General features: G+C 42.5%; 1 protein-coding gene across 3 annotated transcripts in view; it reads left to right on the plus strand.

Moving 5' to 3' along the window:
- Nucleotides 1–20041: 20041 nt before the first annotated feature.
- The window catches only part of PXDN (peroxidasin), a 160963-nt gene continuing 157950 nt past the window's right edge, over nt 20042–23054 (plus strand). For 2 of the 3 annotated variants that reach the window (XM_048845386.2, XM_048845387.2), the window contains exon 1: nt 20045–20505. In XM_048845386.2, coding sequence (XP_048701343.1) covers nt 20300–20505 — 206 coding nt within the window. In that variant the 5' untranslated portion in view covers nt 20045–20299. Of the gene's footprint in view, nt 20506–23054 lie in introns of all 3 variants that reach the window. The other variant, XM_048845388.2, reaches the window with a different exon arrangement.

A 23054-nucleotide genomic window follows, 5' to 3' on the forward strand; every position in this document is an offset into this window, starting at 1 on the left:
ACTGGCTCCAGGTCCAGGGTGAGAAACATTTCCTGGCTGTCGGGAAAAACGGTTTCTCCGCTTGCTTGCTGTGAGCTATCTACAACCTCATCATCATCATCATCTTCTTCGTCCCCAAAACCTGCTTCCGTATTGCCTCCATCTCCATTGAAGGAGTCAAACAACACGGCTGGGGTAGCGGTGGCTGAACCCCCTCAAATGGCATGCAGCTCATCATAGAAGCGGCATGTTTGGGGCTCTGACCCGGAGTGGCCGTTCGCCTCTCTGGTTTTCTGGTAGGCTTGCCTCAGCTCCTTAAGTTTCACACGGCACTGCTTCGGGTCCCTGTTATGGCCTCTGTCCTTCATGCCCTGGGAGATTTTGACAAATGTTTTGGCATTTCGAAAACTGGAACGGAGTTCTGATAGCACAGATTCCGCTCCCCAAACAGCGATCAGATCCCATACCTCCCGTTCGGGTCATGCTGGAGCTCTTTTGCGATTCTGGGACTCCATCATGGTCACCTGTGCTGATGAGCTCTGCATGGTCACCTGCAGCTTGCCACGCTGGCCAAACAGGAAATGAGATTCAAAAGTTCGCGGTTCTTTTCCTGTCTACCTGGCCAGTGCATCTGAGTTGAGAGTGCTGTCCAGAGCGGTCACAATGGAGCACTCTGGGATAGCTCCCGGAGGCCAATACCATCGAATTGTGTCCACAGTACCCCAAATTCGAGCCGGCAACGTCGATTTAAGCGCTAATCCACTTGTCAGGGGTGGAGTAAAGAAATCGATTTTAAGAGCCCTTTAAGTCGAAATAAAGGGCTTCATTGTGTGGACGGGTGCAGGTTTACATCGATTTAACGCTGCTAAATTCGACCTAAAGTCCTAGTGTAGACCAGGGCTGAGACTTCCCCAGCAGTCAGCACACACAATCTGTCTCTCTCTCTTCCCCTCCCCCCTGCCCATGTACCCCATCTCCACAGAGCAGGGGATGGGAGACAACAGGGCTCAGGACAGAGCAGGAGAGCTTTCAGTGTGTGCCTTAAAAAGACAGTGCACAGTGTCTCTCAGAAACTTCCCCAGCAGCCAGCACACAGTCTCTGTGTCACACTGTCACACACACACGCTGTCTCTGTGTCATACACACACTATGGGTCTCTCTCTCTCTCTCTCTCACACACACACACACATCTCTTTCACACTCACCTCTCAACACATATTTGTATTATTGTTGTTGTTACTTCTTTGTACTTCCTGCAATGCACATATATTTTCTGTAATTTTATTCTTTCAAACTGTATTATTTTAGTGTTTTGACTGGTCTATGCATTTCATAATTTTTATTTCTCTTACACTTAAATTAGTTCTTTGAGTTGTGAGTTCTAAAATGCCCAACCAGTCCTGGCTGGAGTAATTATCCTTATGGTAACTTTTTAAAAATATATATTATATCTAGGTTTTTTGTTTCTACTGGTGGTGCACATCCTCACATACCTCGGTGCACATAACAAAATGTATTCCGCACATGGATGGAGAAAATGAGAGGGAACACACTGCCAAAATTTTGGGATAAGAATCCAACACACAATTATATCATGAGGTTGAGTTTGCCAGTTTCTGTTCTATTTGTGTCAATTATGGATTCTATCAGAGATACATTCCAGTGCCAGTCTAATCTGTGCCACCCTATGGATCTCTTGAAGTCTAGTAGTGCGAGGCCTCCCATCTCAACTGGACATTCCAGCCATTCTGTTTTTATTCTTGGCTTCTCATTTGACCATAGGAATTTTTAATAACTTTTCAAAATTTCTTGAAGAAATTTTTGAGAGGTATAAAAGGAATCCTAGAAAAAGGATACAAGATCCTGGGCAGGATATTCATTTTAAGTACATGAATTCTACCTATCAAAGTCAATTGTAATAACACCCACTTTTCTAGGTCATTGTAAATAATTGAATTGAATTGAAAAAAACTCCCCCACTTTAGCTGATACATGAATGCCTAAATATCTAATTTTATTATTTAATACTTTCAGTAGGCATTTTTCATGTATTGGATATACTTTGGAACTGAGACAAATTATTTCTGATTTAGAGTATTTTAGTTTGCATCCCAATTCCTGACCAAAAATTTCAATTACTTCTTGTAATAGTGGCTAACTTTTGTTTATATCTTGAATAAAAAGCATAAGGTCATTAGCGTATAATGAAACTTTGTTTTCTATTCCCAATACAATTATTACCTGAATTTCTTACCGTTTCCTGATCTTTTATGCTAATGGTGTGATATTCAAATCAAATAAGGGTGACAATAGACACCCGTGTCTTATTCCTCTGTATAATGTTATTGGCTCAATCTTTGTGACATTTCCACAAATACATGCTGTAACATTTCAGGGCAACTGCACCTGTGTTCCCCCTCTATGATCCAGCAAAGGCACATGCCTATTGCCTCTCTTGGGAAAAGACCGACGTGTCTCTACCTCCTGACCAGGGTATTTCCAGGTTGTACAGCTCCCTGCCTACACTGTGAATTCCGCAGCAAAGTCAGACTGCCTAAACAGGTCTGTAAAACAGGCCTGTTTTACTTTTCTCCTCAGAGACAGTAAATAGTATAATTGCCACAGTTAAGCTACCACACAACTCTTTCTCAGTAAGCACATTTATTCTTAAGGTAGAAGCATGACAGAGAAAACATATTAAAACAATAAAAAACTTACAAGCATGCAAGTAAGCTCACCAGGGATTATTCCAGTTCCAACAAGGGTTTGGCCGGTGAACAGTCCTTCAAACTCCACAAGAAGTTTTCCTGTGGTTACAAGTTCATTTGCCCAAGAACCGGTGAGTTACTCCTTTATGTCATTTGGGCTTTTGATCTTGGAAACAGGTAATTTGTAGGCAAAGGTCCATCAGGGTAAAACTTCAAAAGATCACGTCCAGAAGTAGACATTTGCATTCCTACCAAGTATTTCCTAGGCAACCTACTCAACTAAAAGTTCATTTTGTCTTAGCTCATTGTTTAAAAGAGTCTTTCAAAGCTCATAACATTTTCCAAGTTTCAGAGTAACAGCCGTGTTAGTCTGTATTCGCAAAAAGAAAAGGAGTACTTGTGGCACCTTAGAGACTAACCAATTTATTTGAGCATGAGCTTTCGTGAGCTACAGCTCACTTCATCGGATCGACCGATGAAGTGAGCTGTAGCTCACGAAAGCTCATGCTCAAATAAATTGGTTAGTCTCTAAGGTGCCACAAGTACTCCTTTTCTTTTTGCGAACATTTTCCAAGGTTTACATTAGCCATGTCACCTAGATAAATTACATATAATCCCTCAATAACACATAAATATTTGCATTTTGATAAAATAAACTTTAACATGCTTAAACTTAATTCAGTAAAGTTTAACTTAGTTCAATAAGGTTTGTCTACTCTAGAATATTGACATACCTGTCATACATACCATAGGATTTTTGTAGACTATTTTAATCGATTTATAAAAGTGTTCCCCAAAACCATATTTCTCCAAAATTCTAAATCAAAATGGACTTTCTACCAAGTCAAATGTCTTTTCTGCATAGATCATTAGAAAGCAGGCAACTTTATGAGTGTTTTTGGAATGCTATACCATATGTGGGAATTTTCTTATGATATTCATATGGCTTCTTCCTTTTACAAAGAGAGTCTGTCTTTGGTGCACTCATTTAGAATTATTGTCTATAATCTGGATGCTAATATTTTAATTAAAATATTGCTATCTATATTTATAAAATATTGGATCTGATTAGTCTTTATTTGGCTTAGGTATCAAAACTACATCTGCTTATAAAGGTATTTGGAAAACTCTCTATTGCTAAAGAAGACTGAAATACATTTGCTAACCATGACATTATTTGTGTTTTAAACATTTTATAAAATTCAAGGTTATCCATGTGGTCCAGGACTTTCCCCAGATGTTAGTCATGAGATGACCATCTCTATTTCTTCTTGTGTTATTGGCCATCTAGTACTATTCTTTCATTATGTGTTAGTCTGGGCATTTTAAGATCCTGCAGTACACTAGCTCCCAATTTTTCCATATTTACATATTTGCTAGCATATATCTCTCAGAAATATTCTCCTAGTATTTTATTAATTCCTTTGTTTAGTTTTTGGAGTATTCCATTTTTGTCTTTAAGATATGGTATGCTGTTCTGGGTCTTCTGTTGGAAATCAGTCTGGCTAGTAATCTGCCAGATTTACTCCCCCAGTCATAAAATCTTTGTTTGGCAAATAAGAGAGCTATCTAGGGTTTGTTTGTCTGTTTGTTTTTCAGTTCGCAGTGATTATAATGCTCTTTTTTGCATTCTTAATCTCTTGGAGCAAGTCAGTGTTATTAGTCAAATTATATTGCTTCTGCAAACTGTAAATTTGTTATTCTACAAAACAAATTATTTTTGCCTGTCTTCTTTTCCTGTAACTAATATATGAAACAATATGCCCCGTTATTATGTTTAAAGGCCTCCCACTAGTTCCCAGGGATATATCGTGTCGGAGATTATCCTTAATACAATTTTCAATATGATTTTCCATTTTCTTCATAAAGTCTGTGTCTTTTAAAAATATACTACTAAATCTCTAACTTCTTTCTCTTATTCCTGAATTAGACTTCTATTTCATGAAGACAGGAGCATGGTCACAAATATTAATTAATCCAGTTATAACATTAAAAATTTCATGTAAATTTTGATGTCAAAATTAGATCTATCCTAGCATATGTTTTGGCAGTTTTGGAGAAAAAAGTGAAGTCCCTCCCATTATGTTGTAGAACTTCATGATATCTTCCATACCCTGTTCTTTATATGTTAATTCCAGTATTTGAGCTTTTTTGGATGGAGCTTCTTGTCTAGAGTAAAAGAAATCAAGAGTAGATGCTAAGTGTATTTATCTGTGTTTACCTATATCCTGTTAGAAGTTTAACAATCTTATATTTAGTTTTTTAAGGACAGTGTGATATTTGAGTAAGACCTGAGATTCATATTGACCTGGGGATAAATGTCTAGTCCTTTGGGATTGGTGAACCTCACATATGGTGAATTGGGTTTTCAGTAACCTCTCACTATATTAGACTAGTTTGTCTAGATGGGAGCCAAGGGCTGGAATGCCTAAAGGAGACTGTGTTTGTCTTCTTGTTAACTAATGCGGTACTACAAAAGCTCTTTGTTACTTGCTTGATTAATCTAATTATAGAATAAACCACCAGTTTGGGGGAGTGTCTACCCTATTTCCTGCAGTCTGCCCTAAGTGTGGCATTCTGAATGTGGCCCATCCAGGCACGATGGTCACAAGCAGGGACTGTCTTTTTGGTCTGTTTGTACAGTGCCTACCACAATGGGATCCAGGGCCAGGAGTAGTGCTCCTAGGTGCTATCGTAGTACAAATCTATAGAATAAAATTCCAAAAATGTCACGCTGCGTGTCACTCTGAAGCCCAGAATGTCTGTAAAGTCTGTGTGAAGTGATAGAACAGCTGCAAGCATGGTTAGAGCTCTTTTTGTTCAGAATATCATTAAGCTGAATCATCACTGGGTTTCACAGTCTGTTACTGTTCAATTTTAAGTTCTCAGCCTTTTTGACTTAACAAATTATACCTGTGTTGTGTACAGCTTCAGTAAAACACATGCCTATATCATGACAAGAGTACAAGATCACTGTGATATCAGAAGTAACACAACCAATCACCACCCTTACTCTACAACTAATTTACATCCAACAATCTAATTGGAGTCTGCTCAAGATGGTGGATTACTTAGCCCAACTGCCACAGTTCTCTTCAAAATCACCCACACAACTAGCATACACAATAGCCCCAAATTTACATAGCCGTTTATGGCAGGATGCCCCTCATTTGCCACCCACACCGATCTCCCAGCACAATTTCCCTAGAAACAAATCAACACAACCAGCACACACAATAACCCAAACATCATTCTGACCCGTTGTGGGAAGTAATGGAAAGAGCTCTGTTTGTTTAGACTATCACCAGCTTCAATCACCACTAGGATTTGCAGTCTGTTACTGTCCAGTATTTAAGTTCTTGGCCATTTTGGGCTTTTTTACACACATGCAACAGCATGGGCTTTCAGTTACTAGTAAATAATACGGTATAACTACTGAAAGAGTTGGAAAAATTTCCAGAGTTGGCAACACTGTTTGGTCTCAGCTAATCATGTAAATTATTCCTGGGGCCTCTATTATGCTTAGAATGTCTGTTTCCCACTCATTATGGGACTGAAATAGAATGTTTTAGAGGGCACTGGCAGTTGATCTCAGCATGAAATTGAATTCCCTATGCCTCCTGTCATAAATATAAAGGGAAGGGTAAACCCCTTTGAAATCCCTCCTGACCAGGGGAAAGCTCCTCTCACCTGTAAAGGATTAAGAAGCTAAAGGTAACCTCGCTGGCACCTGACCAAAATGACCAATGAGGACACAAGATACTTTCAAAAGCTGGGAGGAGGGAGAGAAACAAAGGGTCTGTGTGTCTGTCTATATGCTGGTTTTCTGCCGGGGATAGACCAGGAATGGAGTCTTAGAACTTTTACAAAAAGAAAAGGAGTACTTGTGGCACCTTAGAGATAATAGCTTATCTAAATAATAGCTTATCTAAATAATAATAGATAATAGCTTATCTAAAGTGATCAGTGAGGCTTTTTACCAAACCTTGTCCAGGAAGTGGGGTGCAAGGTTTTGGGAAGTATTTTGGGGGGAAAGACGCGTCCAAACAGCTCTTCCCCAGTAACCAGTATTAGTTTGGTGGTGGTAGCGGCCAATCCAAGGACAACGGGTGGAATATTTTGTACCTTGGGGAAGTTTTGACCTAAGCTGGTAAAGATAAGCTTAGGAGGTTTTTCATGCAGGTCCCCACATCTGTACCCTAGAGTTCAGAGTGGGGGAGGAACCTTGACACCTCCTAAGGCCAAAAGTCTTTGAAACGTAGGGGAATTCACTTGCTCCATGTCCTCGGCGGCATTTCGGCGGTGGGGGCCTTCAGTGCTGCCGAGGACCCGGAGCACCGCTCGGTGAGTACAAGCGGGTGGCATCTTTCTTTATGTCGTTCCCCCCCCTCCACCCCCTGTTCGCTGCACCTAGCTATGCCACTGGTTAGGAAACTGAGACTGAGTCTCCAGAGCAGGAATCTAATCAAATATCTTCAGAGAAGTAGAATTACAGGTAAGGAATTACACATGTAACCTACCATGGCACTGAGTGCTCTTTAACACAACATGTGATATAACACAAGGGCCACAACTTTGTCTAATATGGTGAATCCAGATTTTTAAAATGATCTTTCAAAATACTGTCTGTATTCACTGAGAAACAGGTGTGTTCATTATTGTTTCATTTTCCACTGCACAGTTCAGTGTGTCTTTAACTTTTTAATCAGGTAAATGAGCCACAAAGCAGTTTTACAGAATGAATTTGGCTATGAAATTGTTAAATTAGACACAGTCTACAGTGGTCACCTAATTTTATGTTTCTACATCTGTTGTTTATCATAATCAAAACTAATTTTATTAATTTGAGATTACAAACTGACTATTTCCAGTACTCTACCATTTTAGATGTTTTCTCAAATTCATTTAGTGCTCGTGAAAGGAGCAAGACTGACTGTTCTGAAGAATAAAGTCCTCTGTCTGCTGTACAGATATAGAATCGTCAGAAGCAGTGGAATCTTCCCCATGTGGCCCAACCAGGTGAGGAGGTAGTTCATTCTTCATAATCATTGCATCTTTGGACTCTTTCCTGGATTGTTAAATCTATTGGGAAATGAACAAAGGCTAATTCATTTAATCATATTTGCCAACAATCCACCTATTTCTATCAGCATTTTAGCCATATTTAACTTCTCAAAACTTTTTTTCATCATTTGAGGTGACTTTGTTTAAAAGGAGAATGCAAGTTCCAGTGTATAGGAAACAGGACTGGGAGTCAAATAGCTTGGATTGTATTGCTGGCTCTGACACTGACTCACTGTTTGACATATTATAAGTCACGTACCTGTTTCACAGTTTCCCCATCTGTAAAATAGGTATGTTGTTTTATGGAATACATGCAATATTCAAAAAATTTAACCTACCTAGAATTCAAATTCACTGAGGCAGAATAATGGCTGTACATCCAATTTAGCTTAATTCTTTATTGTTAATATATTTTTTTTAAGAAGAGAGAAAAATGTGTATATATATTATATTCCGTTTTCATACTGGAATACTATCAGGTCAAGTCTAACCCAAAATCTGAATTTTGTATAAAAAAGCTTTTACAAAACTTAAGACCATTATAAAATGTTTCCATAGATTTTCTTTGTTGTTTACTTTCCAAAGGAAACCATTTTTAAATGAAGAAATTCTCTGTATTTTTGTAAGCCAATCATCTTAACATCCTATTATAGAAAAACATTGCAAAATGAAACTCACTAGGTGCTAACTCTAAACACAGGTGAAATAGAAGTCTATTTTTGTTGTCCAAGGTGAGAGAAATGCAAAAAAATAGACACATTGTATTGATGGTTAAAAGCAAACTAGCATTTTAAATTACAGTTTCAATAATAACACATAACACCAATTATTATTTATAAGATTAGGTGTAAGGAAATTTGGGAAGGGTATTACCAGCTTTGTCTGTTACTTTGGGGTATGCTCATTTATTAGGGTTACTCTTCTGGGGCGTTCTGTACTTCTATCAATGTACTGCTTGTGTCACTTGTGTTCTCATATGGAGCTCTACTTCTCCCTGCTGCAAGTTCCCTCCCAATGGAGCTGTCCTGTGGGACCTAGGTTCCCCAGGGCTGCGTTCTTCCACTCCCAGATTCAGATGAACACACACACGTTAACGGAGCACGTCTGAGAGGACCAGGGTAATCAGCACTTTCAATCTGCCACCCTCATGTGTCCCTGGACTCAGCATGTCTCTATCTCCACTTTCACACAATTGTTCTGGTAGTAACCCATTTGATGAGCAAACCCCACAGGATTTTTGGGTGCTGCAGGGATCTTTTAGCTTAGGTACAAGGAGCGTTGCTGCAGAGCGAATGAGGAAACCAAAAAACACCCACGAGAGAGAGACACAACCCGCTTAATCATGAAAGTTATTTATTGCCAGGTAATAACCATAGGGTAGCCAAACAAACAAAACAGTTATAAAATAAATTTAACTTGAATTTGATTATAAAAGTCTGGTTTACAAAACTATAACTGATCACACAAGTCAGGGTCAGGAGACTATCCCTAGAGAGAGAGAGTTGGGTTCTCACTCCATGAAGTTTGAATTGATCAGGGATCCCAGGTGGTGGTGGTAGCTGAGGATCTGGAGTGCTGGAGTCAAGCAGAGCCCCCAGCACGATCAGTCAGGAGAAGATGAAGTCCCAATAGAACTGATGCAGATTTTGGATCCAGGCATCAGAACACTTACTTGAGCATAGGTAGGGTTTTTTGTAGAGAAACAACAATGGTTCAAGGGAGAACACTAGATTTGTTTATGTGTAAACAAGGGAGTATACCAAAGTTGTTTTGTTCAGGCTAGACATGGGAGCTGATCATTCCTGGCTTTGGGCGGTGTTCCTTGGAAGGAGCTCACAATGCAATTAGGGAGCTTCACTATTTTGCAACCAATAAAGGATTTATTATTTGAATTGTTATGTTAACTACTGAGCTGGGTGTGTGCAGGCGTGGGTTCATTAACATCTAGAGCAGAGATCCCCTATCATGTAGTGCTTTCCTGGTCCCAGAGTTCCATTTTTATATATATAGTTTTTGCCTTGGAATCTCTGTTCTCCATTCTGTATGCTTATGGATGTTAGGGGGCTTATTCCTTCACCCACTTACTTCCCTGCTCCTTCTCGCATGAACAGAGAGCAACAATACCCGAAGTCCAAAGGTGCAAACAATTCAATGTTTATTGGGGTGAACTTCCAGCAAGCATGATTCCAGTTTCCTTCCTTAGTGTTCCCCTTCCCAGCTCTGACACCACAGAGCCTTACCTGTGTCCCTGTTCCCATTCCACCCCTTAGCAAAACATGATTCCAATTTCCCCACCCCCATTCCCTGTTCCCATTTCCCACACACACAGACACACACACTTCCTGATTGACTGCAGACTATATAGTAAAACTTGAGTTCTGTTTAGCTATACCTTAACCAATCATTTTACTGAAATTTAACTAACCAATCCTAACATCTTGTAACATGATTATTTAACCAATTATATCCCACCACCTTAATTAGTTTACACCCAGCAAAATTAATTATACAGCAGACAGAAACAATCACAGAACCAGACAGAGATTATACAGACAAACAATAGGGAAATGGGGATAACAGTGATAGAACAACAAAGAAATGAGGATTTCACATCCCAGCTATTGATAAGTGAGTTCTTGCCAGACAGGATGCTATCAAACTAACTTTCCTTTTACATCTTCTAGGCACTTCCCTTTCTCTGGAGGCGATAGGCATTATCAGGACAGGATTGTATTCCTAACAGCCCAATAGCACCTGATTTCAAAGTGACTAGTTTGGAATGTGAGGATGTGACCGTTCGCTTCCCAGTTTATGGCTGCCTCTGCTGCTTAGCCAAAGATCTAAGCCTACGCACAGGGCCTCAGACTGTCACAGTAACAGAAGGACCTTACACCGGCAGACAGTGATTTTGATTCTTTCTTTTATACCTCTATAACTAGCTAAGTGATAAAAATACACCTAAATTCTTTATAGGCCTTTACAGACAGGCCTGAATATCTATATCCTAACAATGGAGATGCCTCTTTGCTCCATCTTCGATGCAAATGAGGCTAGGGGAGTTTCCTTAATTCTGTCATTCTTATCCCAGGGGTTTAGATGTGTCTCCCACTGCCTTTTCATTGCTTTTTGTAAGTCTTTCTTCTGATCAGTTTTGGTTCAAGCAGAGGCTGGGGTGGGGGAAAGTCTTTTGTGAGTCAGACAGGCTGGGTACTGCACCCAGGTTCCCCAAGAACACAGAGCTGCTAGGTAACAAGGGCATTTTAAATAAAGAGCCAGATTGTTTGCTCTGATTTGGTGAGTGAAGGGGACTTAGATGATCTAGGGTGAGGGGGATTGTTGCCTTTATAGCTTCAATCCCAGTGACTTTGCAGAAACTCCTCCCCTTCAATTCCTATAGATGCAGGCTTCTACCAGATTCTTGTAGGCTTCTGGAGAGTGGAGGATTGGTGGAGCAAAAGACCAGTCATTCTTCACAGTATTATCCCCACCAGGCACATGCGCAAGTCCTTCCACTAGCCCCACAGTCAACCTCTGGACCTAATTTTCAAACTAATTAATGGATCAAGCCCCAACTACATTACAGACAAAATCTGATCTATGAACCACTGCACTGTCAGACAATGTAGAACACAAAGCCCAGGACGAAGTGTGTGGGAGCCAGGGATAGAACATTCTTGGTCAAGAAGACCTGGTTTTGGAACCAACTTCCTGAGGAAATTCAGAGCCTGGACATCTTCAGGAAACACCGCAGAACCTTCCTCTTTGAAAAAGTCCTAAGAATGGCACTCACAACACTAATACCCTCTTTGGCCCAATTATCTACTACCATCACCACCCACAACAAAAGAGAAGAAAATAATAAAATTTAACATATCAAAAACAAAAGGACTTTCATAGTATAGTTTTTACTGTCAAATTGGAATAGTGCCAAAGACTCTATGAAGTCTGCTAAGGACTTTCCTATTGGTATTGATACTGTGGTGGTGGGTGGCAATATAAAACCTAAATGATGGCTAACTCAATGGATTTCCAGTCTGAAGTGGTACAGGGAGTTAATGCTGATGTAGCAATAATTCCTGCTATTACCCTTTACAGGTATTCCAACTGCCGAGGCTCAAATTAGAAAAAAGTAGTGGTATTCTTCCAAAATTTGCCCACAAATACAGTTCCACATACTTAAGATGTCAAAATGCAAGGCCGCTCAAAGAAGATTGTACAGATGTTAAAAATCTTATCATCTGTGCTTCATTGGACTCCTGCTTGATGGTATTTGGATACACCTAGATGCAGGGCTGCATGAAGGAAACACAGAAATGTAGGGCTGGAAGAGACCTCGAGATCATCTACATTCTTCCTCCCAACCCCTGTGGTGAGGTAGGACAAAGTATACCTTAATCATTCCTGACAGGTGTTTGTCTAACCCAATGGTTCTCAAACTTTTGTACTGGTGAACCCTTTCACATAGAAAGTCTCTGACTGCGACCCCTCCTTATAAATTAAAAACACTTTTTATATATTTGACACCATTATAAATGCTGGAGGCAAAGTGGGGTTTGGGATGCAGGCTGACAGCTCACAACTCCCCATGTAAAAACCTTGTGACCCCCTGAGAGGTCCCAAACCCCAGTCTAACCTGTTCTTAAAAACCTCCAGTGACAGAGATTCCACAACCTTCCTTGGTAAACTATTCCAGTACTTAACTATCCTTATAGTTAGAAAGATTGTTCTAATATCTAACCTGACGCTCCCTTGCTGCATATTAAGATGGTTATTTCTTATTCTACCTTCAGTGGACATGGAGAACAACGGATCACTGTCTAACAGTACTTTACATACTTGAAGCCTGTTAACAGGTCCTGTCACGGTTCCTCCCCCACTCTGAACTCTAGGGTACAGATGTGGGGACCTGCATGAAAAAACCCCCTAAGCTTATCTTTACCAGCTTAGGTCAAAACTTCCCCAAGGTACAAAATATTACACCCGTTATCCTTGGAATGGCCGCTACCACCACCAAACTAATACTGGTTACTGGGGAAGAGCTGTTTGGACGCGTCTTTCCCCCCAAAATACTTCCCAAAACCTTGCACCCCACTTCCTGGACAAGGTTTGGTAAAAAGCCTCACCAATTTGCCTAGGTGACTACAGACCCAGACCCTTGGATCTTAAGAACAATGAACAATCCTCCCAACACTTGCACCCCCCCTTTCCTGGGAAATGTTGGATAAAAAGCCTCACCAATTTGCATAGGTGACCACAGACCCAAACCCTTGGATCTGAGAACAATGAAAAAGCATTCAGTTTTTACAAGAAGACTTTTAATAAAAAATAGAAGTAAATAGAAATAAAGAAATCCCCCCTGTAAAATCAGGATGGTAGATATCTTACAGGGTAATTAGATTCAAAAACATAGAGAACCCCTCTAGGCAAAACCTTAAGTTACAAAAAGATACACAGACAGAAATAACCTAATAACATCAACCTAATAACATCAGCCTAATAACATCAGCCACACTATCAGAGGCTCGTTCACCTGCACATCCACCAATGTGATATATGCCATCATGTGCCAGCAATGCCCCTCTGCCATGTACATCGGTCAAACTGGACAGTCTCTACGTAAAAGAATAAATGGACACAAATCAGATGTCAAGAATTATAACATTCATAAACCAGTCGGAGAACACTTCAATCTCTCTGGTCACGCAATCACAGACATGAAGGTCGCTATCTTAAAACAAAAAAACTTCAAATCCAGACTCCAGCGAGAAACTGCTGAATTGGAATTCATTTGCAAATTGGATACTATTAATTTAGGCTTAAATAGAGACTGGGAGTGGCTAAGTCATTATGCAAGGTAGCCTGTTTCTTCTTGTTTTTTCCTACCCCCCCCCCAGATGTTCTGGTTTAACTTGGATTTAAACTTGGAGAGTGGTCAGTTTAGATGAGCTATTACCAGCAGGAGAGTGAGTTTGTGTGTGTATGGGGGTGGGGGGGATGTGAGAAAACCTTGATCTATGCAGGAAATAGCCCGACTTGATTATGCAAAGAGTTGTCACTTTGGATGGGCTAGCACCAGCAGGAGAGTGAATTTGTGTGGGGGGTGGAGGGTGAGAAAACCTGGATTTGTGCTGGAAATGGCCCACCTGTTGATCACTTTAGATAAGCTATTACCAGCAGGACAGTGGGGTGGGAGGAGGTATTGTTTCATATTCTCTGTGTGTATATAAAGTCTACTGCAGTTTCCACGGTAAACATCTGATGAAGTGAGCTGTAGCTCACGAAAGCTCATGCTCAAATAAATTCGTTAGTCTCTAAGGTGCCACAAGTACTCCTTTTCTTTTTGCGAATACAGACTAACACGGCTGTTCCTCTGAAACAGACAGAAATAGTTATTCTATTCAGCACAATGCTTTTCTCAGCCATTTAAAGAAATCATAATCTAACACATACCTAGCTAGATTACTTACTAAAAGTTCTAAGACTCCATTCCTGTTCTGTCTCAGGCAAGAACAGCACCCAGACAGACACAAACCCTTTGTTTGTCTCCCTCCTCCCAGCTTTTGAAAGTATCTTGTCTCCTCATTGGTCATTTTGGTCAGGTGCCAGCGAGGTTACCTTTAGCTTCTTAACCCTTTACAGGTGAGAGGAGCTTTCCCCTGGCCAGGAGGGATTTCAAAGGGGTTTACCCTTCCCTTTATATTTATGACAGGTCCTTTCTCAGATTTCTTTTCTCAAGAAAGAACATGCCCAGTTTTTTAACCTTTTCTCATAGATCAGGCAAGCACTTTGGAAGTCAGGATGTCAGGTCAGGTTTTCTAAACCTTTTATCATTTTTGTTGCTCTACTCTGGACTCTTGCCAGTTTTCCCACATCTTTCTTAAAGTGCTCAGAACTGGACACAGTTCTCTAGGTGAGTACTCATCAATTCCAAGTAGAACAGGATAATTATAGGCTCATAGGACTGGAAGAGACCTTGAGAGGTCATCTAGTCCAATCCCCTGCACTCATGGCAGGACTAAGTATTATCTAGACCATGGGTGGGCAAACAACGGCCTGCAGGCCGCGTCCGGCCCATCAGACCTTTTAATCTGGCCCTCGATCTCCTTCATAGGTCATGTTTTCTAGACCTTTAATCATTTTTGTTGTTCTTCTCTGGACTTTCTCCAATTTGTCCACATCTTTCCTGAAATGTGGCACCCAGAACTGGACACAATACTCCAGCAGAGACCTAATCAGTGTGGAGTAGAGAGGAAGAATTACTTCTCGTGTCTTGCTTACAATACTCCTGCTAATACATCCCAGAAGGGTGTGCGCTTTTTTTGCAACATTATTACACTGTTGACTCATATTTAGCTTTTGGTCCACTATGATCCCCAGATCCCTTTCCGCAATACTCCTCCCTACGCAGTCATTTCCCATTTTGTATCTGTGCAACTGATTGTTTCTTCCTAAGTGGAGTACTTTGCATTTGTCCTTATTGAATTTCATCCTATTTACTTCAGACCATTTCTCCAGTTTGTCCAGATCATTTTGAATTTTAATCCTATCCTCCAAAGTACTTGCAACACCTCCCAGCTTCGTATCATCCACAAACTTTAAAAGTGTACTCTTTATGCCATTATCTGAAATCATTGATGAAGATATTGAACAGAACCGGACCCAGAACTGATCCCTGTGGGACCCCTTCCAGCATGACTATGAACCACTGATAACTACTCTCTGGGAATGATTTTCCAACCAGTTATGCACCCACCTTATAGTAGCTCCATCTAGGTTGCATTTCCCGAATTTGTTTATGAGAAGGTCATGCAAGACAGTATCAAAAGCTTTACTAAAGCTTTACCTCCCATGTGTTACATACAATGCTCCTGTCAATACACTTATACTAGTCTTTTTTTCCCAACTGCATCAAATTGTTGTCTCAGACTCAATTTGTAATCCACTACAACCACCAGATCCTTTTCTGCAGTACTACTGCCTAGCCAGTTATTCCCCATTTTGCAATTGTGCATTTAATTTTTCCTTCCTAAGTGTAGTACTTTGCATTTGTCTTTTATTGAATTTCACCTTGTTGATTTCAGACCAATTCTCCAATTTATCACAGCTATTTTGAATTCTAATCCTGTCCTCCAAAGTGCTTGCAACCCCTCCCATCTTGGTCTCATCTGCAAATTTTATGAGTGTATTCTCCATTCCATTATCCAAATCACTAATGAAAATATTGAATAGCACTAGAACAGACCTCTGCAGGGACCCTCAAGATATGTCTGCCCAGATTGACTGCAAATCATTGACAACTACTCTTTGAGTACAGTTTTTTTCAACAAGCTGTGAATCCACTTTATAGGAATGCGCACAACAGGCAGGTGCCCAACGCCCTGATTCCCAGACCCATTGAAAAAAGTATATATTTAGCACACATGGTTTTGACTTGAGTGTAACCAGTGCTATCATGTCTGCTTGAGTCTGCTGACAGCATCCAGAATAGATAGGAGTAGTAACCATTAGACCCTGGTAGAATGCTGTGTAGCCCCATTCCCATCACCAGTGGAGACCAGGCCCCTGCTGCTCAAGGAAAATGTGGGGAGCACACTGGCCTCATTGTGAAATTCGTTCCCCCTGGATGGACTCAGACATCCCTCTTGGCTCCACTTCTTGAAGATCCTCTACAGCAAACAGGGAAAGATTAAGAATGAGCTCTCAAAAATGGATACTCTCATAAAGAACCAACCTTCCACACAAACTTCCTCGTGGCTGGATTTTACTAAAACTAGACAAGCCATTTACAACGCACACTTTGCTTCTCTACAAAAGAAAAAAGACACTAAACTTTCTAAACTACTACATGCTACAAGGGGCCACAGCAATGGTTCCCTCACCCCACCTAGCAATATTGTTAACCTATCCAACTATGCTCTCAGCCCAGCAGAAGCAGCTGTTCTATCTCGGGGCCTCTCCTTCTGCCCCTCCACCCCCACGAACATGATACAGTTCTGTGGTGACCTAGAATCCTATTTTCGACGTCTCCGTCTCAAGGAATATTTCCAAAATACCTCTGAACAACATACTAATCCACAGAGGTCTCCCTGCCAACACTACAGAAAGAGGGATTCTAGATGGACTCCTCCTGAAGGTCGAAACAGCAGACTGGACTTCTACATAGAGTGCTTCCGCCGACGTGCACGAGCTGAAATTGTGGAAAAGCAGCATCACTTGCCCCATAACCTCAGCCATGCGGAACGCAATGCCATCCACAGCCTCAGAAACAACTCTGACATCATAATCAAAAAGGCTGACAAAGGAGGTGCTGTTGTCATCATGAATAGGTCGGAATATGAACAAGAGGCTGCTCGGCAGCTCTCCAACACGAGTTTCTACAAGCCATTACCCTATGATCCCACTGAGAGTTACCAAAAGCAACTACAGCATTTGCTCAAGAAACTTCCTGAAAAAGCACAAGATCAAATCCGCACAGACACACCCCTGGAACCCCGACCTGGGATATTCTATCTACTACCCAAGATCCATAAACCTGGAAATCCTGGGCGCCCCATCATCTCAGGCATTGGCACCCTGACAGCAGGATTGTCTGGCTATGTAGACTCCCTCCTCAGGCCCTACGCTACCAGCACTCCCAGCTACCTTCGAGACACCACTGACTTCCTGAGGAAACTTCAATCCATCGGTGATCTTCCTGAAAACACCATCCTGGCTACTATGGATGTAGAAGCCCTCTACACCAACATTCCACACAAAGATGGACTACAAGCCGTCAAGAACACTATCCCCGATAATGTCACGGCTAACCTGGTGGCTGAACTTTGTGACTTTGTCCTTACCCATAACTATTTCACATTTGGGGACAATGTATACCTTCAGATCAGCGGCACTGCTATGGGTACCCGCATGGCCCCACAGTATGCCAACATTTTTATGGCTGATTTAGAACAACGCTTCCTCAGCTCTCGTCCCCTAAAGCCCCTACTCTACTTGCGCTATATTGATGACATCTTCATCATCTGGACCCATGGAAAAGAAGCTCTTGAGGAATTCCACCACGATTTCAACAATTTCCATCCCACCACCAACCTCAGCCTGGTCCAGTCCACACAAGAGATCCACTTCCTGGACACTACAGTGCTAATAAACAATGGCCACATAAACACCACCCTATACCGGAAACCTACTGACCGCTATTCCTACCTGCATGCCTCCAGCTTTCACCCTGACCACACCACACGATCCATCGTCTACAGCCAAGCTCTGCGATACAACCGCATTTGCTCCAACCCCTCAGACAGAGACAAACACCTACAAGATCTCTGTCAAGCTTTCTTACAACTACAATACCCACCTGCAGAAGTAAAGAAACAGATTGATAGAGCCAGAAGAGTTCCCAGAAGTTACCTACTACAGGACAGGCCTAACAAAGAAAATAACAGAACGCCACTAGCGGTCACCTTCAGCCCCCAACTAAAACCCCTCCAACGCATTATTAAGGATCTACAACCTATCCTAAAGGATGACCCAACACTCTCACAAGTCTTGGGAGACAGGCCAGTCCTTGCCTACAGACAGCCCCGCAATCTGAAGCAAATACTCACCAACAACCACATACCACACAACAGAACCACTAACCCAGGAACTTATCCTTGCAACAAAGCCCGTTGCCAATTGTGCCCACATATCTATTCAGGGGACACCATCACAGGGCCTAATAACATCAGCCACACTATCAGAGGCTCGTTCACCTGCACATCCACCAATGTGATATATGCCATCATGTGCCAGCAATGCCCCTCTGCCATGTACATCGGTCAAACTGGACAGTCTCTACGTAAAAGAATAAATGGACACAAATCAGATGTCAAGAATTATAACATTCATAAACCAGTCGGAGAACACTTCAATCTCTCTGGTCACGCAATCACAGACATGAAGGTCGCTATCTTAAAACAAAAAAACTTCAAATCCAGACTCCAGCGAGAAACTGCTGAATTGGAATTCATTTGCAAATTGGATACTATTAATTTAGGCTTAAATAGAGACTGGGAGTGGCTAAGTCATTATGCAAGGTAGCCTGTTTCTTCTTGTTTTTCCTACCCCCCCCCCCCCAGATGTTCTGGTTTAACTTGGATTTAAACTTGGAGAGTGGTCAGTTTAGATGAGCTATTACCAGCAGGAGAGTGAGTTTGTGTGTGTATGGGGGTGGGGGGGATGTGAGAAAACCTTGATCTATGCAGGAAATAGCCCGACTTGATTATGCAAAGAGTTGTCACTTTGGATGGGCTAGCACCAGCAGGAGAGTGAATTTGTGTGGGGGGTGGAGGGTGAGAAAACCTGGATTTGTGCTGGAAATGGCCCACCTGTTGATCACTTTAGATAAGCTATTACCAGCAGGACAGTGGGGTGGGAGGAGGTATTGTTTCATATTCTCTGTGTGTATATAAAGTCTGCTGCAGTTTCCACGGTAAACATCTGATGAAGTGAGCTGTAGCTCACGAAAGCTCATGCTCAAATAAATTCGTTAGTCTCTAAGGTGCCACAAGTACTCCTTTTCTTTTTACTTCTTGATATAGGCAGCATAATCAAGCAGATAGAGCACAGGGCTCAATTTTATTTTGGGCTCTGCCACTGATCAGCTGTATGACATTCAGTAAGACATTTTGGGCCAGATTTGTAAAGGTATTTAAGCACCTAAAGATGCAGATAGGTGCCTAGTGGGATTTGTAAAAGAACAAATGAATGGGAGTTAGGCTCCTAGGCACTTTTGACAATTCCACTAGGCCACTTCATCTCTGTGTCCAGTTCTCCTCCCACCTGTCTTGTTTATTTAGAACCTGTCCAGTTCTCCTCTGTCTTGTTTATTTAGTGTATGCTCTTTGGGATGAATGCTTCCTCTGTCTCTCTAGGGAAGGGAGGAGACTTGGCAATGGGCGTTCTCCTTGGTGTCATTTGTGGGCCGTGTTGGGGTCTCTCTCTGCCCCTCTAGGGAAAGGAGGAGGGTTTGGCTATGTGCGAAGACCCCTCACGGGGTAATTTGAGACCTGTTGCTATCTGAGCCCTGGGTGCGGTAGTGTTCAGATGTGTGTGGTCCCCTCAGTGGGGTAACCTGTTGCTCTGTGGCCCTGGTGGGGATGGGGATGGAGGGTCGGACACGTGCAGCGGGCTGTCGCTCTGTGCCCCTGGTGGGGGTGAGGGGATTCGGCCATGCGCTTCCTCGGGCCGCCCCCTCCATGCTCCCTCTGGCGGAGGAAGCCGCTTCCCCCTCTCCGGGCGGTGCCTCGCAGGGGAACGCTCTGCTCGGGGCCGGGGCCCTCTTGCGCCCCTGGTCGGGCCGGGGAGCCAGTGGCGGGGTTGCCTGCCCAGCTCTCCGAGCGCGCCGGCTGGGGCGGTCCCACTGCCGTCCCTCCCCTCCTCTCTCCAGCCTGCGCCGGGCAGGGAGTCGCCTCCAGGTCCAGGAGCGAGAGCAGCCGCAGCTGGGAGCGGAGCAGGCACGGTGGAGACCTGCTGCCGCCCCTCGCCCTCCTCCCGCTGCCCCTCGCACCATGGCCCGCTGCACATCAGCGGCCGGGCTCGGCTTCGTGCTCCTGCTGTGGAGCGGGGCGCTTTTCCTCGCCGCCTCCCCGCAGCCCCAGCCGCCGCGGGGCAGCGTGTGGTGCCCCAGCCGCTGCTTGTGCTTCCGCACCACGGTGCGCTGCATGCATCTGATGCTGGAAAGCGTCCCCGCCGTGTCGCCCCAAACCACCATCCTGTGAGTACCCCCCGGGCGGGGGCTTCAGCAGCCCGAGAAGGAGGGAGGCCGGGAGCTTCCCGCCCTGAATGTAGGGAGAGGCCTGGAGGGGGCAGCAGGAGGGTCTCGGCCGGGGCACCTGGGGCGGAGGGCACCGTGCAGCAGCCGCTACAGCCCTTTGTCTCTAGCCTCTCGGGTTGGAAGCCCCGATCACTGGGCTGCCCTCTCCCGCTGGAGTCTTTTGTTAGCTCCAGTGGAGACTGATTTGTAGAGAGCAGGGGGTGAAGCAGCTCCCCCCACCCCCCGGTTCTGGTAGCTATGGCTGTGGTCAGTGACTTGCTCGCCGGTTGTTTCTGCCTGGTGCATTCCTCTCTCGCTTTTTTGGTGTCCCCCTCTCTCTCCCTCTGTCTGATTATCTGCTCTTGAAGGCACCGAGGTGCTGCACGGCTGAGCTTGGCCCGCGGCTGTGTGGCTTCCCCCCTCGAGGCCTGGAGCCAGCAGGGCGAGTGGTGGTGAAGTCACTCAGCGGGCTCCAGTTTTCCTTTCTTGGATCATTTCATTAATTATTCTCAGCAACATCTTTCGGAGGGAGCCGAGCTGCAGAGAGCTGTTTAAGAAGCTGTTGCTTCACCATTGGAGACTTGGCTTTGATTCGCTTTTTTATGTGAAAGGTTTCGTCGCACTCCACCCAGCCCTAGATGTTTTCAATTGAACACACTTTTTGGTTGCTTTCATAAATCAGGCTGTTGAATTGTAGAGCTACTGGATTTTGGTCAATCCTTGTGGATTTGTAGATGTTCTTAAATAAAAGTAATCGTGAAACATAGTATTTTGTATCTAATAACAGCCGTTGGTTTTTAAAATGTTTATGATTCCTAAAATGTTTTCAGGGTGACTCTTTCTAGTAGTTTGGTACAGTATATTTCATTGGTGGCAATGGATCATTTGGGAATGTCATACTTTTGGCGGAATTTTAAGCAGCAGCGTGGACATATAATAATACACCAGGGGCCAAATTCTATACGGAATTATACCCAATACAGGCCAAGGCCCCAATCTCGCAAAGATTTGTGCAAATGCTTAATTTGATGAAGTGTGAATGGTCACATTTATGTCAATGGGATTAAATCTTTTCTGCTCGTAGAGTTAAATACATGCATAAGTCTTTGCAACATTACGATTCAGTTGATTTCAGTGGAATCGCATGGGGTGAAAGCCGTTAAAGAATTTGGTCTAAATATTTTTGACATTGATTTTTTTTTAAAGAAACCAGTTTTAACCTTTCTGCCCACACCCTTTTAATAAAAAAGAGAATCCATACAAACCACACACACTTTGATTTAGAGTTCATTATGAGAAAAGGATTGGCTCCATTAACCTGTTTGTATGTTTCTTGGGCTACAGAAACACTCCTGGAACTAATTCCTGCCCTCACTTACAGAAATGCAACCATGGAAAACCTAGGAGAGCAGAGATTGGCTGTGGATATTTTCTGCATGACCTACTGTAACATATGGACTTTTGACTTTCAGTTATTTTCAGAAAGCCATGCTGCATTTCAGACTCTAAATATCTTAATGTACAATTATTTCACATTTCTGATTCCCTCTTTGGCACAATGTGAACCCTTCTGGCAGTACTGGAGCAGTCCTGAAGAAGCTGTAAAAGTTTTAGTGAACAACACAGGAAGTGGGTGGTTAATGTTTCTTGCATTTGGAACTAAGTACAAATACAGAGCACATTTTATATTGGTCATTGAGCTTTACACAGTTTTCTGGAGTCTCGTGTTGTGAATCATCTTGATTTTGTTTTGTTTTTTTAAATCCTAACAATAGGGATGTGAGTCTAAAAGGTTTGGACACATGGCAAATATATTGATGCGTACAACAGCAAAATATATTAGATTAAAACTGGACAAGGCAGAGCTCTCATCACCAGGGATATTTATAATTTGTGAGTAAGTAAGAGGAAAATATATGAACAATACAAACATTATATTTGTCTAACCTCTCCAATATCAAACCCTCTAGTCTCTCAAATCTGAGTAACTGTTCTAACCTATGATGTAGTAAAGGACATTTTTTAAAAAAAGGTTAACATTTAAATATGCTCAATTTGGCTTACGGCAACTGTTCTCAAAGTAAAAAGAAAAGGAGTACTTGTGGCACCTTAGAGATGCATCCGATGAAGTGAGCTGTAGCTCACAAAAGCTTATGCTCAAATAAATTGGTTAGTTGCTAAGGTGCCACAAGTCCTCCTTTTCTTTTTGCGAATACAGACTTACACGGCTGTTACTCTGAAACCTGTACTCAAAGTGTGGCCTATAGTCTGCTGGTGGTCTGTTGCGCTCTTACTATTCACATGGTGATGACTGTCCTCCTTGTTTCCACCTACTATATCACCATTAAAAGGCAATTAGAAATATATCAAGTACTTTCCTAATAATACTTTTCCGTATAAGCAATTTCTGTAGCTGCTACAGTTATGTTATGTGATGGTGAATGGGAAGGAGGTGGACCACAAGATACTCTTACAGTATGGAAAAGTTTAAGAATCCCTTGGCACAGACA

This window comes from Caretta caretta, chromosome 3, assembly GCF_965140235.1.
Source record: "Caretta caretta isolate rCarCar2 chromosome 3, rCarCar1.hap1, whole genome shotgun sequence".
Classification (NCBI taxonomy): domain Eukaryota; kingdom Metazoa; phylum Chordata; order Testudines; family Cheloniidae; genus Caretta; species Caretta caretta.